Consider the following 27,001-nt stretch of genomic DNA (forward strand, 5'->3'; position numbering starts at 1 on the left):
TTGGGTGTAACGCCCAAAATACACCCATGACTCATTAAGAGAACAGGTACAACCCTTTTAGACCAAGTGCCTGGTGCACTGACCATTTTTCCCATAGTTAAACTAGCAAAAGTAGATTCAGACACGCCGTGCGTGCACCTGCGCCATGCGCTTCAGACCGTGTGCTCAGATTGTTAAAATAGGGCCCGGAATCTTCTAATTAATGTGTAATATTTACAAAATATTTCCACTTTTTTCTTTTTAAATCAACCAATGAATAGCTTACTTAGAGATGCTTCTGCAGATTAAATTAGGACTGAAAAAATGTTTTAACATTGAATCAAGACACAGAAATCTAAATCGATGGGGCAAAGATGAGTTTTTATGAGCCGTTTTGTTTGGTTTTTCCTCTAATCAATGTTTATGTTCTCAGATGGATTGTACAAATTAAAAGCTCCATTATTATACTTCTTCACACCGTAATGAGGATGGGAAAAGCATTTATTGAGCTGGATACTGAAAGCAGGCATGTGACTTAAAGCCCAGAGGAGGGATCTGGGACGGGTGCATAACAACAAGTCCATCCCATCGCATTTACGATACCTTGAGCTCAAATTAAAGCTTTTGGTGTGTAAAATATGGGCGGCTGAGCAAAAAGAACTACAAATGAACTCTGCCATTGATCCAAAGAGCAGGGAAAGAGTAGAAAATCCTTTTGAAATTGTAATGAAGGCGCTTCACAGGAGCATTGTCCAGTCCCAGTCCTAACAAGAGCGCATGATGCAGAACACTGGAGAATCACAGACGCTTCACAATGAACCCGCAACCGTACCGCCAGACACTTCAGCCTCAAATGCTTCTGTTAATGGAGGTGAAATACACTCTCTGTTATTGACACTATGCCTTGGTAAATCACAAGATATGGTGAATTTATTGCTGTAAAACAGAGTCACAAACTTTGAAGATTTCAGTTACATTTGCATGTTCATCAGTTAAGGGGTTAGTTCACCCAAAAATGACTACCCACTGTCAATTCATTCCAAACCCGTAAGACCTTCGTTCATCTTCGGAACACAAATTAAGATTAAGCTCTTGTCATTGCTTTCAACTTTCAAGGAAGGAAGTTAAAGACATTGTTAAAATAGTCAATGTGACTCCAGTGGTTCAACCTTAATGTTGTGAAGCGATGAGAATAATTTTTATGCAGAAAAATAAATTAATAAATAACACAGTGCAGCGCTTCCGGATTCTACGTCAGAACGGCGGCTCATTATTGGCGACACATGCGTCGTGGTGCTCACATGAACAGCATCGGCCAATGGTAAGCCAGCATTCTGATGTAGAACCTGGACGCACTGCTGTGTGTTTACTACATGAATAGAGTAAGAGTCTGACACAGAAGAGAAGAAATTGTTGAATAAAGTTGTTATTTTTGTCTGTTTTTTTGTTCATAAAAAGCATTCTCGTCGCTTTATAACATTAAGGATGGTTCAGAAAGCTCTCGGATTTCATCAAAATTATCTTTATTTGTTTGAAGATGAACGATGGTCTTATGGGTTTTGAACGACATGAGGAATTAACGACAGAAATTTCATTTTTGGGTGAACTTACCCTTTAATAGTCACATAACATTCAGTTACAAATAAACAAATTAAATATATGATCTTTATCTGTAAGCATTTGATTTTGATTGTTTTTATTTTCAAGTTAGGGCTGCATGATTTACTTAAATTATATTGGGATTATTTTGAAATATACAGAAGCATCTAGGCAAAGAACAAAGAGACCACATGCAAGAATGAATAGATTTTATTAATTATATTGTACATAGCATTTATTTTAAATAAAAATGACGAAAAGTGGAAATGTGCCTAATGGCTATTTAATAGTGGGAAAATAGTGTTTAACAGGAATGTTACGAGTAATGTCCCAATAACGTATCATCAATTTATGATTTTAATGAATATAATCATGGAATATGTTGTTATTATTGCATACTGTTTTATGTCAGGTCTCGTTGGTGCGTTCAAGTCTATTTCCCTGGTTTAATGGTTCTCGTGTTTTATTTGTTTTGTTATTATATGAATGAATTATTTGCATTCGGATGCTGCTCTCCCCTGTCTCTCACCCAGCATTACGCTTCCATGAGGTTCACTCTGCTTTTAATTGTGTAAGAATGATTAACAACTTAATGTACACTGTAATGCCACTGAGAATGTAGTCTTGTACGGCATTCTTGCTGACAAAATGCTCTTATAACTATGACTGAATTGACCTTTTCAAATGATGTTGTAAATTGGCAGCCTCTGCCTTAAAAAGGTTTCTTCAGGTTTATTAAATGTTGGGAAATGATGATGTGAACTTCAATTGACACAACCGTTCCCCCTCTCTGACCAGATGCAAAAAGACATCAATTGGTTTCAATCCTTGACTGTTTCAATAAAATCGTATTTTCCTATTTTAAAGACTCTTACAGTCAAAACAAGATCCGCTGTGTTTTTGTCTCGCATGGATGAATTAATAAACTAGGAACTAACTTTCTATCTGCACCGCAGCACTTTGAGCTGTAATGAGACCAAGTGCTTTTAATTGAAGGTCAGAGTAAATTGCAGGCATCTGCTTAAAAGGCATTTCTGCCTCTCCTTGAAGAGAGGAGAGAGAAAACAATGAATGCAACACTGCACGCAGGTCTTAAGACTCACCCTGCAGTTCCCCAGTTCTTCAGCAGATAAGATGATAATACCGCAGTTCTTTCCCGGTATGCCCCTGAAATAGACAAAAGCGATGACATCAAACCATTAGATGTTGAACCCAAAGTGATTACACAACAGCAGTAATAAAATAAAATCCAAGTACAAACACAATAAGGAAGTCAAGGTCAATGGGTTCTATTAGACAGGAGTCGTTTTCTATGCTAGTTTCAGGCGTAGGAACTCCAAGAGTAAGTCAATGAACTTTAAGATGGTTTTATGCTACACTCTAAAAAATGCTGGGTTAAAAACAACCCAAGTTGGGTTGAAAATGCACCAACCCAACAATTGAGTTGTTTTAACCCAATGGTTGAGTTGTTTTAACCCAGTGGTTGAGTTGTTTTAACCCAGTGGTTGAGTTGTTTTAACCCAGTGGTTGAGTTGTTTTAACCCAATGGTTGAGTTGTTTTAACCCAGTGGTTGAGTTGTTTTAACCCAATGGTTGAGTTGTTTTAACCCAGTGGTTGAGTTGTTTTAACCCAGTGGTTGAGTTGTTTTAACCCAGTGGTTGAGTTGTTTTTACCCAGTGGTTGGGTTAAATATTGCTTAAGACAACCCAATTGCTGGGTAAGAAAAACTCAACCATTGGGTAAAAACAACCCAATTGTTTGGTTGGTGCATTTTCAACCCAACTTGGGTTGTTTTTAACCCAGCATTTTTTAGAGTGTATTAAACTTGATCCTCAATTCAAAAATGTTCACCATGAGCAACAAATATTTTATCTCTAGATCACATGCCGTAAAAATACCAAATCTGAAATACATTTATTTTATGCTAAGTATATTAAATACATTAACATATGTAATATATTAATACCCTGCAATTGTGCTGTTGGTATACTAAATGTTCTGACAAAAGTCACAATTGAAAACTAAGGCTGTCAATCGATTAAAATATTTAATCGTGATTAATCACATAATTGTCATGAGTTAACTCGCGATTAATCGCAACTTAATTACACATTTTTAGCAATTTTAAATGTATCTTAAATTACGTTTTTTATACTCTAATCAACATGGTATGGACAAATATGCATGCTTCATGCAAATGTACCTTTATTATTAGTTAAACCATACTTACTTATTCAATAATAATCAAGAATACAGCATTAAGACTAGATCTATCAAAGGTCATAGATGTTTATCAAAGAAATGTTTCATGTCTCTTAAGCTTAAACCTAAAAATTAAGAATAAGCAGTGATTTCTCTCATTTTAAGAATAGGCCTATAAATGGAGTTTTTACACTGGCAGTTTAATTCAGAGCAGGGCACAGTTCGTATTAAAAATGGGTGATGTGAAAGCTGTCATGCGGACCTGAGCCACCAGTACCACACCATACCCGAGAGGTCCATATTCCACGAGTAGGAATATAGTGCGGCCCCTTTAAGAGCTGCGTGTTTCCCTTTAGAACTGCCAGTATCTTGTGTGTGTGACTCGGGGAGCGCTCTTGGTCAGAAAAGTAACCTGTGCATTCGTTTTAGCTGATTGTAACGTATTTAGTTCAATAAAACTGAACTGAACCTACTGTAAGCGGTGATGGTGTTAATGATTTACCTCAGATATGAGTGTGAGTGAGCTTCAGTGCATCGCGCTCGGACGGCAGGGAATGTGCTCAGTGAAAAAACACACTTTTCTTTCTTATAGACCTGGAGTCTAATAAAAGTTCAACAGAAAATATGGTAGCTTATGTAGGCAATAACTGCACTTTTGGTTTAGAATATTAATGTTAATGTCAACCCTTTTCGCGCTAAGGAGCGAGGAAGGGAAGCTAGGAAAGGAAACGAGGATGCACAAATAAGAATAGGGAAGCACCCAATGATACGACCCAAGCTGATCTCACAGAATTCCGTGAAATGAACACGGACCCTTAACTCAAAAATCCGTGGTAGTTTCACAGAATTGCCGAAAACTCCGTGATGGGTTTACGGAAGTGATTCCTATGTAAGTCAATGACAGGCAGCATCCGTGGTCCACACACGGATTCCCTGTTCTAACACCTTATATTCGTCAGTTTGATTCAGTCAGCATAATTTATTTACATTTATTTTCTTTTTATTCAGACACGTTTTGAACAAGTAACTCAATACCTTCCCTAAACCTACCCATTTGTGTATTATTAAAAAAACAGGATATAACAGGCAGATACACAGATACGACAGGCATAATTTATTCAGAAACTACAAATATTCCAAGGCCAAACGATTGATTTCTGTAAAGAAAATCCCCAAAAGCGTTCAGTAACAATGAGTCTATCCGCCAAATATTAATACATTTAAAATATTGCCGCCTGAAGAAACCTCACGTCAGCTTTGACAGCAATGGCTGTCGTGTGTCGCGTGACCAATTGCGTCATTACGTCAGCTTTGATTGTAAAATGCCATTGGCTCTCGTGTGTCTCCTGACCGATCGCGTCATCATGCTGTCGTCTGTATCATTTGAATCAGAAATATGAACGAGTGCGTGTGTGGAGCGCGATCATCATTTCAACGATTAATACATTAAGATCAACTACATGAAGATATCGTATGACTTCAGAAGACCTGGAATACAACATGAGTTAATACTTCTATACTGTTTCTGGTCAGTTTTTGCAATAAATAACTGTGACTGTACATTTATTTGCCTGTTATGTGTTTTATATCATTGAGTAGGTAGGTTTAAGGTAGGAGTGGAGTTAGTTGCTCCGAAAAATAAAAGTAGGCTATAAATATTCATAAAATCATGTCTACTTTTACAAATGCAAATAATTTAATGTGTGTTGGGAATCCGTGTGGACCACGGATGCTGCCTGTCATTGACTTACATAGGCATCACTTCCGTAAACCCATCACGGAATTTTCGGCGATTCCGTGAAACTACCACGGATTTTTGAGTTAAGGGTCCGTGTTCATTTCACGGAATTCTGTGAGATCAGGTTGTACGACCAATCTCAGCAAATAAACAACAAATACATTTGCATAAGCAAAAGTGGGGGGAAATCGGCAACCAGTCTCAAATTGGTCAATTGCTCAATTTGCTTCAGGAATTGGACTATTTGATGGGAATCGCCCATTGAATTTTTCTTTATCACTGCTTTGACCTTTAACGCCTGGATTGCCCTTAAGAGCATTTTTGCTACCATTTTGTATGGGCAGATCTGAGATCATTTCTAGTCATGTAATATTTATAGGCACACATGTAAAATGTATAGCCTGTCAATAAATCTCACTCCAAGCAGCTGATCGCAGTTGGCATGCAGGATTCGAGAGGGGCTTTAAGAGATCCATCATTTTCACATCCCTACATTTAGATTCTGGACACATTTCCCAGACTCTCATTAATACAGAAATCACAAACACAGTCCCTGAAATACATAACAGCTTCATTAGCACTGATGTTGTCCATATGGCTAAGTTCTCCTTCAGGATTCTTCATTTGCAATAGAGACAGATGCAGGCATTCTGTGTTAGTGCTTTAGCCATGTGTTCACAACTGAAAACCATTTTGCTAGACATGTTTTTCTATAGCTGAAAACCATAATGGCTCCACATGACTGCTGTCAGCAAACATCCTGCTCTCTAGGATAACATCGCCATAAACCAAAGTTACATTGTCACCAGATGGACAGCCTGCGTTTTGTCTCGAAGCCTGTGGCTTGTGCCAGAGAAAGACAACAACAAAAATTCACCAAACCAATGGATTATTCGATACATATTTGACCAATTTCTTCTACAACAACATCACACCTAAATGAGGTTGGGCCAGTCTAATGTATTTCTACTTTTACACATCGTCACCATAGAAAGGTAGTAAGTGAAATTTCCCTGAAAGAACCCGCCCAAAATCTTAACTACTGACTAAACCATTTTACCAAAACAATTTCTTAAAGCTACGCCTTCAACTTCAATGTCTCGGAAACAACAAAGATATCAGTTAATATGGCAGCATCGAACTTGGTATAATTCACAAAAGATATGCTAAACAGGATTCCAGATTTTAAAAATGGCAAGGAGCAATGGCTCCTAAAAATTAAGCATTTAGGAACTACTTATTTAATTAATTACTAATTTAATTGCGAAGTGTGCATTTACACGACAACGTCCTAAAAAGAGTTTTTTTTTCAGACAACATTATCAAAATCAGTGTGTTTACATGCACCCTCATAATGCATAATTTGATCAAACTAATGCGATTAAGCTCATAATCACAGTAACCATATTTGCATTAAACTATGTGACATACAGCGATTTTAATCAGGCATGCACACATCTTAATTGCATTATTACCGGTCTGAGAAAAGTGCTCGTGCTCGGACATACACGGGTGTATCTTCATGAACCTACACCTTCCCTCACCCGAATTCTGAAGTTTTCTCTTCTTCAAAACGCCAAACTCTGACAAAACACAGCTCGCTGCGGAGTCTCTGCTCCTTATCTTCATCCAGACGGCGTGAGAAACACAACAAGAGGAAAACCCGGCAGTGCGATGTTCATCACAGCCCCAAATAATATCCAGTACGTCCATAAAAATTTATTTTAAATTTGAGTATTTAAACAATAGCCAGTAACATGCATACTGTATGCCTTTCTGAGTGTAGTATAACCATGCTTATTAGAGAATAATCAGAATTGAATGTAAAGAAAAATGTAAACTGGAGTGAAGAGTTCTGCTCATGTCATGTAAACATCTTACTGCGATTAAGATCTTACTCTGAATATTAGAAATAAAAAGTAAATGTTCCTTGTTCACACAGATTTGCAAAAAATATTAAAGGTGCCCTAAAATAAAAAATAAAAAATTAACCTTGCCATAGCAAAATTAGTTCAGTACATGAACATCACATACTGTGAGTCTCAAACACCATTGCCTCCTCCTTCATATGCAAATCTTGTGCATCAAAAACACCACAGAAAAATAGGCAAATCTCAACATGACACCAACTGTGACGCCATCGCTGGGATCATTAATATGTACGCCTCCATCATTTGCATATGTCAGCACATGTTTAATGTCAGGCGGACTGACGGAGCTAAATCATCAGGTAAACAAGCGTCATAAGAGGATAGCAAACGGCAGATCATGGACACAAAGGTCATGTTTAGGCTGTGCAGGGGACGTGAGGACTTTTCATACCCTTCCCACTGATACAAAATGTCAACAGTCATGGTTGATGTTTATTATAATCGGACACCACAAAAATGTATTTCCAAATCGTTAATTTGCTTGGCCCATTTCACCATGGACAGTTTTTCTAACTTGGGACCATATCAAGCAAGTTTCGCTCAGTGTCTAATACTAAAGAAAGGGGCAATTCCAACTATATTCCTGCAAGCAGTAAGTAGTGATTTATCCACTTATTGACTGTCTAAACAATTTCTGATTAAATTGAAAGAGAAAGCATTAACTGTCTAGATAACACAAGATGTTAGTACAGTAACAATAGGAAACTCCAAGTACCATACAAAACTATAGTGTGTCTAATGACAAAGGGTAATATTATTTTGTATTACAAAATACAACCGTAGATACTTTGCTTAACGTACAGATTGTTCACTCGATCCTTCTAGCAAACGTCACCTTCTCTACCATATAAGTTAAAATGATAGTCATTTGACAAGGCTATTCATTTTGTAAAAATATAAGATTTATATATATATTTTTGAGAGCTGAAGTAGGCTTATGATGTTTTCTCATGCTTGTATTAAGAGTACATCACAGTCACTGCGTAGCCAACCTTACATTGTGACTAAGGTTATATCAACATGCTATATTGTTGACGAAAAAAGACAAGTCTAAAATGTAGTTTAAAAAAATAAAAACTTAAACAAAAAGCACTGGTTTTGGTTTTGTCGGGGGGAAAAGAAGAGCATTCAAGTGTTCATACTTGCAGGTGCCAGATTTTCAGTTAAAATCTCCCTAACAGAGCTTTTCTGTGAAAAGAACACGTTTACTATCCAGTGTTTTACCTAAACACGTCCAATCTGGCAACCATATGCACGCTCTCTCTCTCTCTCTCTCGCACGCGAATGATCTGAAAACACCAATAAACAAGTAAGCTGCATTTTATCAATCTCCATTTGAGATGTTCTGCTTAAAGTGTCATTCAGTCGGTCTGTGTTCTGTCAGTACTCACGAGCCACTTCGCTGAAAAACTGAACAACTGCATTTGTTCAACTTCTGTGAGCTGCTGAAATAAGCCAATCAGAGCAGAGCTCAACATTAATATTCATGACCCTTCCAAATAAGGCAAAAACAGAGCATTACATCCGTGGGACAATTTCTAGGGTTGTAAATGGACCTGTAAAACTGGATCTGAACAATTTTTGCCCTTAAATAAGCGGTAACACTTTATAATAATGGTCCGTTATTAATAGATAACTATGCAGGATTCTTTACTCATATTCTTTACTCTGAATAAAGTCATAAAATGCATCACTAATTACTTAAGTGTTACCTAGTCATTATGCAGGAGCTACTAGTGATCTGGACCATTATTTTTAAGTAAAAAAAATGTATTTTCACTTTAAAATAATGGTCCAAACCACGAGTAGTCCTTGAAGAGTGATTGGGTACTTGGGTAATTAGTGAAGCATTTTATTACTTTATTCAGAGTAACAAAGGACAATTTTTAAGAACTGCTAGTAATCTAACAATGTTTTCCACTTTAAAATAATGGTCCAGATCTAGAAGTTCCTGCATAATGACTAGGTAACACTTGAGTAAGTGATGCATTTTATGACCACATTGAGAGTAAAGAAAGACACTTTCTCACATCTCAGACATGTTAATGTTGTGATTAGTAATTAATTAGTAATTCTTTATAATATTTCTCATTTGTCTCATTCAGTAACTATTAATTACCTAATAAGGAACTATCTTAGTCTCTAATTCAATATTACTTACTGATTAGTTCAGCTTGTTCCTATATTAGTTAATAGTAGTAGCTGAAGTGTTAATGTAGTGTTACTCATTAGTCCTGCATTACTTCCTGCATAGTTATCTATTAATAACGGACCATTATTCTAAAATATTACCAAATAAGCCACATACCCTCTATGTAGATATCAGAGAACAATCTAGCATATTGTTTCAACTCATTCTAGGGCACCTTGAAAAACTGATTCTGCTGCCAGGCCAGTAGTTGGCGATGTCACTTAGAAAAAGAAACACTACTCATCTATAGACTGAACACTAATATGCATGCACATTTTCATTTTCACAAATTCACATTTTTGTAATTTACACGATGATAACAGTACCATTTTCAAAAACATCCACTTTGAAACACGTTTTCAAAAGTTTGCGTTTTCAGGCTCTCAAAACATTGTTGCCATGTAAATGGCCCCTCAGAATTGTTTTTTCCAGTTGATTAAGGATGCAAAGATCGACAGTCAAAATTCACCTTACGAAAAAAAAATCCCTGAAATTATATATATATATATATATATATATATATATATATATATATATATATATATATATGTGCACATATACCTTTACATGCACATGAACATGACATCCCATTCTTAATCCGTAGGGTTTAATATGGAGATGGCCCACACTTTGCAGCTCCAACAGCTCTTCTGGGAAGGCTTTCCACAAGGTTTAGGAGTGTGTTTGTGAAGTCAGGCACTTATGTTAGAGAGAAGACCTGGCTCTCAGTCTCCACTCTAATTCATCCCACAGGTGTTCTATCGGGTTGAGGTCAGGAACCCAGGAACCTGAGGTCAGGAACCTGGGGCCAGTCAAGTTCCTCCACACTAAACTCTCTCATCCATGTCATTAAATTGTCCAAAATGTCTTGGTATGCTGAAGCATTAAGAGTTCCTTTTACTGGAACTAAGGAACCAAACCCAACCCCTGAAAAACAACCCTACACCATAATCCCCCACTAACAAACTTTACACGTGGCACAATACAGTCAATCAGTTACCGTTCTCCTGGCAACAGCCAAACCCAGACTCATTCATCAGATTGCTAGAGACAGAAGTGTGATTGGTCACTCCAGAGAACACGTCTCCTCTGCTCTAGAGTCCAGTGGCGGCTGCTTTACTCCACTGCATCCCACGCTTTGCTTTGCACTTGGTGATTTAAGACTTGGATGCAGCTTCTCGCCCATGGAAACTCTTTCCATGAAGCTCTCTACACTGTTCTTAAGCTATTCTGAAGGCCACACCAAATTTGGAGGACTTGTTGACTCAGAAGTTAGCATGCACTGATCCAATTTTGTTTGTAAAAGTGTCTGCATGCCTAGTGCTTGATTTATACACCTGTGGCCATGGAAGTGATTGGAACACTGGAATTCAATGATTTAGAGGGCTGTCCTAGTACTTTTGTTTATATATATATATATATATATATATATATATATATATATATATATATACGGTATATATATGTACAGTATTATATATATATATATATATATATATATATATATATATATATATATATATATATATATATATATTAGAGGTGGGCATAGATAAAAAAAATAATCTAGATTAATTTGAAAATGAATCTAGATTAAAATGGCTCATCTGAATTCTGCTGAAGGCTTTTAGAATGTGTGTGCTACCCTCTCACATACGTTACACAAGTGGTGTAACGATACAGATTGATCACGGTTCGGTTTGCATCACTGTTTTTGGTTCACGGTTTCGGTACGGTTCTGTATTTACTATGTTCAGGGAAAAAAGGACTACTGTCAAATAAAAATAAAGCAAATATGAACAAATAACTTAAATACAAGCAGCACACAAATAAATACTACTGAGCAAAGATACTGATAAAATAAACAATGCTTTTCAGCTTTTTCATGTGGGTCTAACATTAGTTTTTAGGTAGAGAAATTGAATAAAGAAAATAAATGTAAAATAATTGCATATTGCACTGTTTAATTTAAAGATTAATCCTTATTAAACTTACACAAGCTGTTCAATCAAGAGCAGTGGGGATATGTCCTATCTTTTGTTTGACATTAAACAGACAGCAGTAAAGGCTACTGCCCCTTTAAGACCTAATAGAAGGATATGCGTCGTCTTTCTCGACTGTATAAAGTTCACTTATGGCATATACAGACTATATGTCTGCTTGGATACTTATCAAGATGGACATGTTGACATACTTCTTGTGTGAGTTTGTCCATTCAAGCGCAAGACTTGAAACTCAATGAAGATAACTGAAGATCACTCAATATTTGCACGCTGTGAGACGGGTGCAAGTTCTCATTCGCGTCTTCTGGCTCTACACGTGGCTGATGACGGTGAAACGACTGGTCATATTCGGACATACGGCAGCACTCGCATGCACTGAACAGTTTACAAAGAGAGATCGTTTTGCCTGTTTGTCTTTTATTATCACTGTTGTTGTAGTGTATCACTGAGAAGCCAGCACGTGTATCCATCGACAGAAACATGCATAAAGCATTATTTTCAAGTTATAACCCATTTTAAAGATGTCATCTTTTTTTTCATCGCCCGATAAGTGTCTCACAGGCAAAGCATCACACTGCCTCCACCCGCTTGCCTTCTTCCCATAGTGCATCCTGGTGCCATGTGTTCTACAGGTAAGTGACGCACACACACACCGGCCATTCACGTGATGTAAAAGACAACGTGATTCTTCAGACCAGGCCAAGGGGGTAATCTCGCACTCGGAAAGCGTACCACCCATAGGGGCGGCCGTTGCTAACCAAGCCATCACCTGCTGTTAGCATCCCATTGACTCCCATTCATTTTTGAGTCACTTTGACAGTGAATAACTTCACATCTGAGGCGTTTAAAGACTCCATTTGTCCATTGTTTATTTATAAAGAAACACGACAATGCATAAAAGGCTCCGTTACCTTGTATCTTACACTATCGCCCCATAGAAGCTGTTTTTGTAAAAATAGGCTAACGATTGAGTCATAACCAACGTGACTCTTTCGCACAGTTGAGAAATTACCGTATATACATGAGGAGATGCTCAGAAGCAATCTTTAGATTAACAATAATAAACGTTTCAAAAAATCTGAAGAATACCCCACGCAGTCTCCAACGCCTCTGTGACTAAATGTGAATTTTTGAGATACTAAGACTTTTCATTACTATTTCAATATCCTGCGATCAAGACGTGTTGTGCCTAGTGTGCAAACCTTATTGTATTTTATTATCCTTTTAAACTCTAGGCTGTGTGAGTAAAAGAATGTCATTTCATCTTGTCTGTTTGGACTGTGGTCCCACAGGTTTTTGCTCACACTCCAGTGTTTGCTAATTGGTTCATTACTCAGTCTTTACGTCCCCCTGGAACAACGGGAGTCCTGGTTTATGTTGTTGTATCATTACAAAAGGGCCTTGTACAAAACAGCTACAGAGGCTTGTCTGGAGAAAGAAACAGGGCAGTATTTCTTGCTGACACCCTCCAGCGAGCTAAAGGTTGTATTTTTAATTTGAAAATGTTTCTGCTGCTGCAAACGGAGCACTCAAAGTCATAAACAGCTGAAAGTGTCATGATGGCTACTTAACTGCACTAACCATATGACTGAGACAGTATTAATGACAACATATCCCTCAAGTGTCAATGTAGTCTCATAGAGGGCTATTGACAACAAATTATATATAAAATATAGGTAAAAAGTATATAATTGCATTTAACTACATTTATTGAATGTATTGTTTTTAAAAAATATTTTACATTTAAAATAAATTATTTTTTATATTAAAATAAAATATACACTATTTTGCCAAAAGTATTATTTTAATTGAATCCATATTAAACCTTACGGATTAACAATGGGATGGCATTAAAGCTCATGTGCATGTAAAGGCAGGCGTCCCAAAACTTTTGGCAATAGTGTGTATGCAAATGATTATGCAAATTGTATAAAGTTATAATTATAAATTATAAGCAAATTAAATAAAAAATGAGTTATTTATTAATATGTTCTATTGCTTATTACACACACACACACACACACACACACACACACACACACACACACACACACACACACGTCTGGTTCACTATCTTTGTGGGCACTCGATAGGCGTAATGGATTTCATACTGTAAAAAACGTATTTTCTATCCCCCTACACTGCCCCTAAACCTGCCCATCACAGGAAACATTCTGCATTTTTACTTTCTCAAAAAAACTCCTTCTGTGTGATTTATAAGATCTTTTCCTCATGGGGACCAAAAAATGTCCCCACACGGACAAGGATTTCGGATATTGCCATCTTTGTGGGAACATTTTTCCCCCATAACGTAGTGATTACCAGCCCCCCCCCCCCCCCCCCACACACACACACACACACACACACACAGAGAGAGAGAGACACGCATACACACACATACACTTTATGTTTGATGTGCATGCTTGTTTCAAAATGCTTGTTATTATTAAGGAATTGAAATGATCCAGGTGGAAATAATTTGGGTTCCAGATCTGGACCATGATCCATTATTTGTGACATTTTAAATAGGCCGGTGTTTACTGAAAACAATAAATTAATAAATGAAACTTAAAAACACCTTATCAGAGGTAAAGTGGTTAAATTAACATCTATTTGAAATGCTGAAAACACCTTTCAACAAGACAAATGTATGAGCAGAGAAGTCAATGTGTGCAGCAGTGAGGTTCTGCACTTCATTATTATGCTATATATATATATATATATATATATATATATATATATATATATATATATATATATATATATATATATAGCACTTTATTTATCTGTGGTGTTTAATTCGGATGACTGATACAGTTTACAAAAAATGTAGAAAAATTCATGATTCATGGCAAGAACCTGTGAGCCCCCCTTCATGTCAACAAGTCATGCTGTAAAATGCCAGGAGTGTCTACAATCGCGTCGGTTAACCCAAAGGGCATTACTCATTTGCTTTGTCTTTAGTTCTCCAGTGTCTTTGTGCATTTACACCTACACCCTGATCATCTCCACTAGCTCTTGGATTTTTTTGAGAGCTTCTGGTGTATTTCTGCTCAAGAGTTCAAATCTACCATTGCTTCAGGGTGCATTACCATTAGTAACCTGCCAGTTATTGCATTAATAAGATATATCATTACCTGCAAAGTCACCATGCGGCTTAAGCTTCGCACATAAAGCGCCCGGGTCCCAGAAAGGCTCAGATGCTTTGTGTGCCCTATCCATATTAAAATCTGAGCTTGACTTATATATTCACTAAGCTCCACTGTGGGACTTGGACTGAGTTCTAATCAAATGGATGTGGACTTCTGTACTTCCTTGAAAACCCCAGAGCGTTCACTCACTGACTGGATCATGACTCCCTGCTTTACTGCTTTTGTTCTCTGTAGCAACTTGAGCTCGTAATTACAAACCCAACAGAGAGAAAACTAACAAAAGGAGAAATGTAATAATGGAGGCGGCACTTTACATATTCATCTCATATCTGCTTTGGGAGCTGGAGAGATTTGTGCGGGGGGTGCAAGCATTGTGGAGAAACTTTCTTCAGGCAGTGCACAAAGAGATCATTTGAGATTCCCATTGTTATCTTGAGCTTTTCATCAGCTTTTTACTGGATATACATATGGCGTAATGTGGAATATTGCAGTCGACGGTGTCGTGAAGACGGTTCGCTGGGTTGTCTCGACTCATAATAATTACCAGCAGGCAAACGTACGGAAGCGGCAGTGCTATACTGCATGAAATACCGAAAAAGAACTGGGTCAATGATAAATAAAAGTACCCAAAAAGGAAGAAATGGGAAAATCTAATTTTAAAAAAGCATGAGCCAAGCTATTAGAAATGTAATCACTATATTCACGTTGGTTTGGGAAAATTTTCATACAATTTTCAACAAAAGTTAATTTTACTGATTTTAAAAACTGTAATGTGGTACACTCTTCAAATAAAAAATGTTTCCTCAAACCTTGCAATAATATGTATATTTATTTATTTATTTTACACGACTCCCCGAATGGTCCCTGTTTACAACTGGTATTCAGATGCATTTTGGTCGATGAGAGCACAACTGTACAACACTAAATACAGATGTAAACAGGGTCTAAAACGCTTTGAGCTTGTACACTTTCGACCACTTCCAGGGGTAGTCGAAAACACATTTGACTGGATTGCTTTCTAAAGCCCTATTAGCACAGGATTAGTATTACCTGGTGAGCAGTAATCATTTGTAATGTTTGCGGAGGTTGTCTGTGATCTTAATCCTGTGCGAATTGGCCATGTCTGTAAAATGACCAGCCATATTTTACCGAACTCTGAGGTCCTGTGATATTAGTCACATGCGAATTGGCATCTTTGTGTTTTGGTCGTATATCATTTTTTTCAAGGTTTTTGTTTCCTGTGCACCTTTTTATCCATCTTTCGGGAAGGATGGAGGCTGCGTTGGAGTGTTTTAAGGCGCTGGGTCATATTGCTATACATCATACATCTGTACAATTTGCAGAAAGAGAAAGCTGAAAACCATTAGAAGCAAAAAGAACAATTAGATGGAGACGGGTGACATGTATAGCAGCATGTGGTAAGGAACATTCTTCGGTTTTATGATATATCAAACAGCTAGACCTACAAAGACAAGACATTTCCAAGCAATAGCCTTTCCAAAATAGTGCACAATGAAGTGAGGGGGTTCACATCATTTGTCACATCACATTATTTGAGGTTAATGTGTGGCAATATCCAACAATAATGGGTCAAAATTATCAATTTTTCTTTTATGCCAAAATTCATTAGTATGATCATGTTCCATGAAGATATGTTGTACATTTCCTACAGTAAATATATAAAAATGCATTATTAGTTGTAATTTGTGTTTCTAAGAATTTTCTAAGGACAACTTTTAAAGGCTTACTTCTCTTTTTTTTTGCACCCTCAGATTCCAGATTTTCAAATAGTTGTATCTCAGCCAAATATTGTCCTATCCTAACAAAAGAACACTTTCTCTCCGCCTATATCTAACTCAAAAAAAAAAAATTATGGGAAGTGCTCTAGCCAGATTTGTTTTGAGACCCAAGTTTGGAAAAACGTACCAAGCACACGTTCTCTCACTACTCCTGATTTCTAACACACACTCACAGCGTTCGGCTGTTCTTGTGGCTGTCAGAGCAGAAACTAAAGCTGCTGATCTCCGTATACTCTCCAGGCACGTTCATATGTAAATCGCGCGAGCTTATTTTGTCCATTAGATCGAAAGATCTGAAAAAAACATACATTTACCCGCTTAAAGAAATCAAGACAGAAGTGGATAAAACTGGACAAAAGAGACAGATTTAAAGACCAGCAGCCAGATTTACTAACAGCTCTCTTTTGGTGTTTGGATTTACCAAAGACGCACAGTGATAAATTAGCATTAAAAAGGTGTAGACGGTTATTTTTGTGGCTGACCTTATCGCATATGCATTTATAGGAGTTTCCCTTTCAGGTGCAAAATGTAAGGGAGAAGAGTGTTTAAATGAATCATGTAAGGTGATTTACTAAAGGCGGGCGTACACTGTGCGAATTCGGACACTCGGCAGGTCGTGAGATATTACAGACGCTACGAGCCATTTAATTTGATCATCGCATCAAATCAGCTGGTACACGGCACGACTGTTTGCACCGCTAGCCGGCCGTGATCACACGAGCTTTCTCGTTAAACACAGAGACCGGAGCTTTCAATGTTTGCTGATAGCTTCAGATACCAAAAATAAAGAAAAAAAGTGTGCGCAAATGATTTGTTGAAAAGCTGAAAAGATCCTTTCAACCGAAACAACCAGAGGGAGAGAGACGGTGCTTGAGAGAGAAAGAGAGAGAGAGAGAGAGAGTGTGTGTGTGTGTGTGTGTGTGTGTGTGTGTGTGTGTGTGTGTGTGTGTGTGTGTGTGTGTGTGTGTGTGTGTGTGTGTGTGTGTGTGTGTGTGTGTGTGTGTGTGTGTGTCAAAACTGCAGTTTCCCTCTCATTTACTGAAGCTTTCGCGCCTCGATCGCCCCCCGGTGACCGGTCCCAGTATAGCCGCCCCTCTGTGTTTTTTTCTAATGGACGCGAGGCAAACTAAACAATAAAATTACACTTCAAATATTTTTCCCCAAAGTTAGTTTATGTCATTGAAGGCAGTTATCATCACGATGATTTCATTTCAAGTGTTCGTTTTTAAAATAAGTTTAGTTTTAGTTAGTTATCTGACGCTTTAAAAACGGGGGGGTGTGACGTCATGATTGACAGCTGAGACTGACGGCTTCTCTGAGTGAAGTTGTCACTGAGGCACTAACTGACTTTTTTCGGAATTTTTGGGAGCAGATTGGTGCTTTAGCTTTAATTTCTACATTTCCATAACTGTTTATTTCACACCAACATAATTAATTGTTCTGCATCTGCGAGAGTGTGGGCGGGCTTTTGATATCGCAGCTGTCCTTCCTGCGCTCTACTGCGCAACTCTGGTCCCAAAATCGCTACTGCGCAGACTCGGTCCCAAGATGTCAGCGCCGTGCACCCCCGCCTGAAAGCTTCAAATATGGCAAACGGAAACGGATGATGTCGAGTCGTCCATATTTTTTTACGGTCTATGGTGTGTGTGTGTGTGTACCATAGACCGTAAATGGTGTATTGGTTGCAGCCATTGAGCTATATAGCCTAATAATACTCATAGATCAAGCCTATGTGACGTGCTTGTGCATGATTTGGCAATAGGGGATAGCCACACGCTGGTGAAAATCGGGCCAACTCCCCGAATTTTTTGAACGTGCTTAACGTGCTCGGCTCGTCTCGTAATTCCTCTCACACGCTGTGAGTCACGACCATATGAGCATCCACGATGTCCACGCGATTTCACCTGAGAGAAAAAAATCGTCTGCAAGTTCGTACGGCAGCAAAAATCGCACCGTGTACGCCCGCCTTAAGGTTTGTGCTCGTAAATTTGCTGGTGCTTGCGCCATTATTTACAGGCCCCTTATACCAGACACTAATGGGTAGATTGTGGATCATTATGGGTCTGTTTTCTTTTTGTGCATCGTCGGTAGATCACATGCAGAACTTTTCATGGAATTGCACTCTCACACTAAATTACGTTTTTATTAACAAGGTTCGGGAGGAGCATAATTGTTCAGATAATTGACACAGGTGGAGAGGACTCCGCTAATCAACAATAAGAGGTGTGTATATACACAGCAGCAGTCTTATCTGCGTTCACTTTTTTTGACAGTTTATCAGCATCCCTCCACCACCCCTTCTCCACTTCTCTTTTAGTTCTTACACATTACATACACAGGAGGGAATTTTGAGCCTGAAACCCTTCCCTCCGGACAGCACGCCAAATATGCATTTAAATTTACTCTCCATATGTAAGTGTGAACTTGTGAATTTACCCTATTTAGTAAATCAAAGTTTTCCTCTTCTACATATGATCTGATTGTGTAAGCAGGGTTATGTTTTTGGGGAGTCATGCCACATGAAATTTTGTAAGCTGAACTAACCTGCCTTGTCATAAAAAGGTCAAATTATCTGCTATTTTAAGATACATAGACACGTACTCATGAGCATCTGCAGGAAAAAATTAAATATTACACTAAACTACTTACTTCTCAATTTCATTCTTTTTTTTCATAGTTTTTTCACCCGTTGTTATAATATCAAGACAGCTGTACCACCTTGACATTTTTGACTTTATGCCTGAAAAATATTAAAGTTTCCAAGCATGTTCATCCCAGAACAGGTGTCTTCCAGTCATTTGAATTGCATTTCTAATACATCCAGACAAAAGAACAAAACAGGCATGTTTGTCAACGACCCAACTGGCTGTTGTATAAAAGCTCTTCAGGCATTGTATCTTCACTTTCTCACTGGAGAAAGTGTTGTACGAGCAGCTGTCTTCTGTTTTCCGGTTAGTACTTCACAGCAGCGACTACAGCCTCTCAAGGCATTAAAACGTACAATAAGTCACAGTAATGGCTTTCTAATGTTGTGCCGCGCCTGCTCTGTTGTCTAGCTTGCCATAATGCCGAAGGCTACTTCTGTTGGCAGTTACGCAGTGAAGTTATCAGCTGTAATCTGAGCTTTAAGGAAGGTTTCTGCAGACTTCAAGCTTGACATCTTACAAGTCGGCACCCTGGTGGTTGTACATCTACACAGCAGGCCTGCATCCATCTCGAGAGCAGCTTTTTTAAACTCGGTGATGCATCATTCGTAGAAACGGCAAAAAGAAACAGCAGAGGTCTGGAAATGGCGGTTATAAATGTATGGATTTAAAGATGGATGGATCCCTGAACAGCAGGTACTTCAGCCCCTTTGAGTTCTGAAAAATGATAAAAGAGAGAGCTGGAACATTTACCCGCAGCGATATCCGAAAAGGATTCGATGATGCGTTTTGGGAATGTCGCTTTTGCGCACCTGTGCAAAACAAACACCTCAGTGTGTGTACCATCCCAATGGACAACAGCAAAGTGGTTCGCTGAGTGGTCCTTCCCACACAAATAGTGCCATGCAGATTATCGACCCATGATTCCAACTACAAATGCAGCCCCGAAGCAATTAAGCCAGCATGACTTGTTGCCGCCACACAGAGAGTGTGACCTTTGCATTATTCTGAATACAATAGTCGCATGAAAAGGGGCGTGAAAAAAGGAGTGAGACGTCCAATCAGGAGGGCAATTGGGAAAGGTGATTATTATTATACAATGAGGCCCAAGAGGAAACCTGTTTGTGAGCACCTAATTTCACGGGCATCTGCGGAATAATTTGCATCGATGCGTTGACATGATTGGATTAGCCAGTGCATTTAATGAGATGTCCTGGCAGTGGTCGGAGAGTCACCAGTCATTTCTAGTGACGGCCGATGAATAGTGAATAACGGTCTCTCTTTTCAGAACACATTAATACGATAACCCACAGTATTCACAGCAGATTGTGAGGTTAAAGACATTGTTTTTACACCTATTGAGTGAATTTATGTACTGACAGAGGTCCTGTCCACACGGGTATTTTCAAATCCGCAGCTTTTTCTACGGGGTTCGCCGTTCGTCCACGCGCAAGTCTCATACGTCAATAGACTCATTAGCCCAGAGGTCTTCAACCCTGCTCCTGGAGACCCATGCTGCGTCCCAATTCGCCTACTTATACTACGTCCTAAAAGTATGTACTCTTTTTGTGTAGACAAAGTATATACTTTTGAGTGTGTAGCAGAAAAGTATGCAAGCTTCGGGACATACTACTTCGCCATCTTTAACGGACTCTGTCGCTTAGTTACGTGCACCCCGTCACCGTTTATCTGCCCTGTCAATCATCGTCAGATCCGTCACTGTTCAAATCCTCCACATTCAGATTAATCTCTACCGTATCGGAGAGAAATGTAGCCGCTCGTTGATCTGCCATGTGTGTGTCTTTAATGCAGAGACTCTCCTCATGTGTTTGCAGTTTAAATATAATGATGCATTTAAAAGTTAATGGCCAAACGTGTCATTCAAAAAGGTCACAATGCTGCTGCAGGTGAAATATAATATGGACAACACTGAATAAATATATTTTTATCAGGTAAAATATTGATAATTGGCCACTCAAACCCCTTTATCTAAACTTCTCTACTTAACCGTCGGACTCGCACATCTTTCATGTTTGTAGTTTTTTAACGCTTTTTATCCGCGTTTGTAGTTCTAATCGAATCCTCGTCCAACTCGCAATGGGTTGTGGTGGGCAATATCAGCCGTTAGAGTGCCCATCGATCCATACTTTGAATTCGGACCGGAAATAGTAAACCATCTGGGAATCTTTGGAATACTCTTTTCATACTACGATTTGGGACATACTAATTCCATTTTCGAATACTATTTAGGATGGATAGTATGTGAATTGGGACGCAGGGCCAGTGTCCTGCTGAGTTTAGCTCCAACCCTAATCAAAGACAGCTGAAGCTAGTCAAGCTCTTCAGGGTCACCTGATGAAAATACACAGGCAGGTGTGCTGAAGCAAACTTTTGCAGGACAGTGGGTCCCCAGGAGCAGGGTTGAAGACCTCTGCATTAGTCTATAAAGTTTTAAATATGGATATTTTCAAAACTTCTCTTCAGAAGGTCTTTATTAACCCCCCGGAGCCGTGAGAAGCAGTTCTATGATGGATAGATGCACTTTTATGGACTTCACACATGACCCAAAAAGTCACTGTCATTATAAAGCTTGGAAGAGCTAGGACATTTTTTAATATAACTCTGATTGTGTTCGTCTGAAAGAAGAATGTCATATACACCTAAGATGGCTTGAGGGCGAGTAAATCATGGGCTCATTTTCGTTTTCGGGTGAATATCACTTTAAGCTATGAAACTTGCAGGATGTTTTAATAATATAAAAACCTCTTATGCCGAGTTCACACTCCCCGATTTTAGCCCTGATTTTGACTCGCCGACAGGTTTGCGAAATCGCAGAAAAATGCACGAAATCAGATAAATCGGTGCTTGTAAATATATAATGTCTCCACCTCAGTAAAAAATTAAAAATTAATTTCAGAACAGATCTCAGGCAGATTTTTGTGTTCACACAACAAATACCGATCTGTGTAAGATGACTGAAAATCTGTGTAAAAATTTGGATTGTTTTCGTGCCTTTTTAACATGTTTTGTGCCCTTGTAACATATTCTTACATATCAAAAGATCACAGCAAAAAGGATTTCTCATGTCATGACAACTTTAAAGCTACTGTGCTTCAAAACTTAACAAGCTATACAAGAAACACAACAACATTTATTGTTGCTATACAAGAAATACAAAGCAAAAAATCTAAATCCCACTGGAAGCTATTCAAGTACCATCACTTGAGAATCACTGGTATCACTTATTTGATTAATCTCCTAATGAAGCTAAAAGAAAAAAGTGAACTTTTCCAATTAGCAGGGTGTGAGTGAGGAGCAGGTTTTGTGAAGTCATCTATAATGGAGACAGCAGGTCTCAGAGATGCAGTGGCATCGTTCAGACACTGGGATTAATGAGTTGCTGCTGAATTAGGCTGCCGAGAAAGAAAAACTCTAAAAACCTGCTCTCAGAAGAGCAAAGTGGCAAAGAAATGCCTTTACAACTCACCAGGACATCCAACACCCACACTCTATTTACACACACATACACACACACAAGGGCACAACTGCTCAGTCATTATGGGCAATGTATCACCATTGCTGGCACCCACCAACAAGTTACTCGTATATAGTAAATCTGTCAATGTTACTGGGACAAAAAGCTGGAGCCGTGACAAAAAGTTAATGATATCTAAATAAGGGTCAGAAATTGAGAAAAACAACTTTTGAAATCATTTTTGGGCTTTCTGTATTCAAATGTACACAGACGACTAATGCTGTCTTCACATACTATCGGAAATGTCGTACTTCCCACTACTAAAGCTTTTTTTGCCAGAAAGAACAGAACTCATGGACAACTTGCAAATTAGCGTAGGGTCGCAAACAAGGAGAACTGATGACAATCAGGTGTGGCTAATCTACTAACAACACAAGCACAAAGTGGCTTAAAGCCCTATTCGGACTGGATTAGATTAACATGGGGACGTGGGGGTAAAGTAATTATTACCAGAGGTTCTCTGTGATTTTAGTCCCGTCCGAATGTGCCATCTCGGTAGTCATTACGGACAATGTCAGTAAAGATTACCAAGACTTTTACCTTCTGTAAAAAGGTCCGGAAAAATTACCTGGGGTAATACTAATCCCGTTCGAATAGACCCGCTGTAAAAATGTGAGGTAAAATTCCATCATTTCCTTTTTAAACGTTTTTTAAAAAAATGCATTTTGCAAGCTTTGAGGCGCTTGAAGCATTCGGTTGCGTTGTAAGTGGAGGGACAACTCTGTGGCAAACCTCCAGTATTTTCCGCATATCATTTAAAACAAAAAGAAGATCAAAAGCACTTATTAGAGGCACAACACTTTTTATAGCTCTAGGAAAGTGTGTATTACCAACACAATCCAATCAGAATCGTTAGACTGGACCTAACTGTTTATTAAAACACACATTATATTGTAGACAGAGTTCAGACTGGCGCTCATGTGTGTTTGCTCACGTGATAACGGTAACGTCATACGCACATGACGACACGGAGGTTACCGTGGTGTGTAAAGCGAGTTACTCCTCCCACTTCTGCTAGTTTTACTGAGATGTCTTATCCCGTGTGAATTGACCATTAATATTACAGACTGCCTGAGGTCAAATGACTTTACCCCGACGTCCCCATGTTAATCTAATCCTGTCCGAATAGGGCTTTTGACGTGCTTTCATGTGACGTGCTTTCATGTTTAATGCATTTGTGCATTAAATACTGTATATACCCGAATATAAGACAACCCCCCATTACATAAACTGCACATGGGTTCACTTTAACTCTTCTCCAGTGGACTTGTTACAGAAAGTTAGACCAAAGACAATGGTAACATGATGGTAACATAATCTGCATGGCACTATTTGTGTGGGAAGGACCACTCAGCGAACCACTTTGCTGTTGTCCATTGGGATGGTACACACACTGAGGTGTTTGTTATTTACACACAAGAAAAAACACCTGGGAGAAATTAAACAATCAACCAATGACAAACAGAGCAAGAGTGTCACATGACTTAATCAACCAATGACAAACAGAGCAAGAGTATCACATGACTTAATCAACCAATGAAAACATATCACATGAGACTAGGGAAGCACAAGACAAACAGGAAGATATAAAACATGAACATTACGCAAACCGCAAGACACCATCTATCGTTGTTTTCCATGGTTGTAGAGTTAGTTTGTGAAGTTAATAGGCTATAAACTATGTGTTTACACAGCTTTTTAAAAATGGCGGGTGTTGGTGTTTCGCGTGCGTTCAGCCAATCAGCATACACTTGTACTCCCTGTTGTGCTTGATGCTACTCTGAAGTAAAGGGGCTAATTAAGTTCAGCAAAAAAGGCGTCCCTATTAATAAAATTGTTTCCACACCAAAAAGCGAGTACTTCCGCCAATAGGAGCTATGAAAATGTTCCTCCAGAGTGAAAGTCCCTGTTAAAGTTATGTTCATTTTTGCCGATTCCCACAACCTTTTTGAACTACGAAAGGTTTACAGAGGGTTTGTGCTGATGCAAGCTGTCCCTAAGACTTGACTGTTTCCTCTAACTGGAGGAACAGTGAGTTCTAGAAGCTTTACTGAACATAAATGAATTCTCCCGCAAGTTCGGCTGAATGTAATGTGCACGAGTGACGTTTGGAGTGATTGGTTGACTTGCTTTAAGTTCTTAAATATATGACAGTTTAAAAAAAAAATGTGTATTACACACTTGGCTACGTTCCAATGAGTGTGTGATTGAAATAGATAAAGTGGCTTCGGTGCACAATATAAATGTTTTGATGAATCTATTCTTGCAGCAACACTCCTGCGGCAGCTGACTCATTGGCACAGCTGTGGGAAAAACTCTTTCATCTTCATGTTTCATCTTCTTTGATTATCCTTTCCCTCTTTTCCCGAAAAAAAAAGAAGCCTGGTGAATACTTACCGCCAAAGGTTTAAATATTTATTCGCACAATGTACAATAACATTAAGATATTATTAGTGGAAGATTTGTTTAGTTTTTTGCAGCCCTCTAAGCTCTTTGTTGGAGTTTACGATGGAAGATGAATGTGATGTGATGAAGCACACCAGCATGTTATACATCTAAAATTAGCAGCAGGTATTTACAGTTCTTAAGATTTAATCACTTCGTATCTGTATATTAGGAAGATGACTGCCATATGGGAAGAAAGAAAATAATCAAATAACAGTCTTCCTGCATGCCTTCTGTTGTGAGATTTAGCTGACAAACAATTAGATCTGTGTTTCAGGAGAAAGCATTCAAATTTACATCAAACTGTTACTACTCCATGCAAAGTTGTGACTGTACGGGGGTGCTTTAACTAGAAAAACTCAGAATGTCACATTTTAGAGGGAAAAAAAGAAAAGAAAGTGTTTATCTTCAGAAAATGTAACAATCTGGGGGGGGGAAAATCAACAAAACAATATGCTTTAGACTGACATACAAAGAGCTGCAATGATATAGAAAACGAAAAATATCCTGTGTGTGTGTGTGTGTGTGTGTGTGTGTGTGTGTGTGTGTGTGTGTGTGTGTGTGTGTGTGTGTGTGTGTGTTTGTGTGTGTGAATACACATTGTAATCATTCTTTTTGATTTTGATGACTTTGATCTGCCGAATAAACTTAATATGAATATGCAGTGAAGTATTATTTATATTTATGCACCGATCAGGCATAACATTATGACCTAATATTGTGCTGGTCACCCTTTTGCAATGCCGTTTCCATGAAAAGGTGTACGTGGTCTTCAGCAATGCTTCGGTAGGTGGAGTGTGTCAAAGTAACACCCACATGGAAGGCAGGAACCGAGGTTTCCCAGCAGAACATTGCCCAAAGCATCACACTGCCTCTGCCGGCTCGCCTTCTTCCCATAGTGCATCCTGGTGCCATGTGTTCCCCAGGTAAGTGACGCACACACACACGGCCATCCACGTGATGTAAAAGTAAACGTAATTCATCAGACCAGGCCACCTCCCTCCATTAATCCGTGGTCCAGTTCTGATGCTCACGTGCCACTGTTGGCACTTTCAGCGGGGTCAGGGGTCAGCATGGGCACCCCGATTGGTCTACGGCAATGCAGCCCCATACGCAACAAACTGCGATGCACTGTGTAAGCATTCTGTATGCATGTATGGACGCATATACGCATGTTAACTGCTGCAGGTTTCATGACAGCGTTGTTGACCACCGTTTTAACACCGCAGGCCTTTATGGCATCATCAGAAAATCACGTTCACTGCCTTCATTCCTCAGCACTGTAATTTAAGAGGTAATTTTACAGCAGCTGCATCAATCAATCAGCAGAAAGAAACACCAACAACAACATCCAGCACCTCACAGGCAGATAAAACCTCCGAGCTTAGCTTCTCAACAGACAACATCTGCTTCACAGTACAAACAAACCCACTGGCCCTCCTTACCACGCTCATGAACGGGACAGCAAGCAGCCATTCATCACACAGGTACTTAGAGGAGGAGAAGAGAGTACGAAAAAAAAAGAGATGTGTTAAAGGAAGAAAAAGAGACCCCAAAGAACTAATTACAGTACATAGATGGTCATTATTCTTCGGCTGCTCTCTGCAGCATGTTACACTTCAGTCTCTGACACACCGAACCTGTCATCATAATCTTACAGCAGGACAACCACAAAGACATGAGTGATGGAAATCATATCTTTCATCACACTACAGAGAACAGCTCGGCACTCGCTCCCTGAGCGGGAAGACCGGGGAGCGAAAGAGTAAAGCATGAGGAGG

General features: G+C 38.8%; 1 protein-coding gene across 2 annotated transcripts in view; it reads right to left on the reverse strand.

The window, feature by feature from the left end:
• cpne5b (copine Vb) overlaps positions 1-27,001 on the reverse strand; it is a 244,805-nt gene that overhangs the window by 116,923 nt on the left and 100,881 nt on the right. For both annotated transcript variants that reach the window (XM_067432338.1, XM_067432337.1), the window contains one exon: positions 2,682-2,745. In XM_067432338.1, the coding sequence (XP_067288439.1) occupies positions 2,682-2,745 (64 nt within the window). The remainder of the gene's footprint in view (positions 1-2,681; positions 2,746-27,001) is intronic.

This window comes from Pseudorasbora parva, chromosome 22 (genome assembly GCF_024679245.1).
Source record: "Pseudorasbora parva isolate DD20220531a chromosome 22, ASM2467924v1, whole genome shotgun sequence".
Taxonomy (NCBI): domain Eukaryota; kingdom Metazoa; phylum Chordata; class Actinopteri; order Cypriniformes; family Gobionidae; genus Pseudorasbora; species Pseudorasbora parva.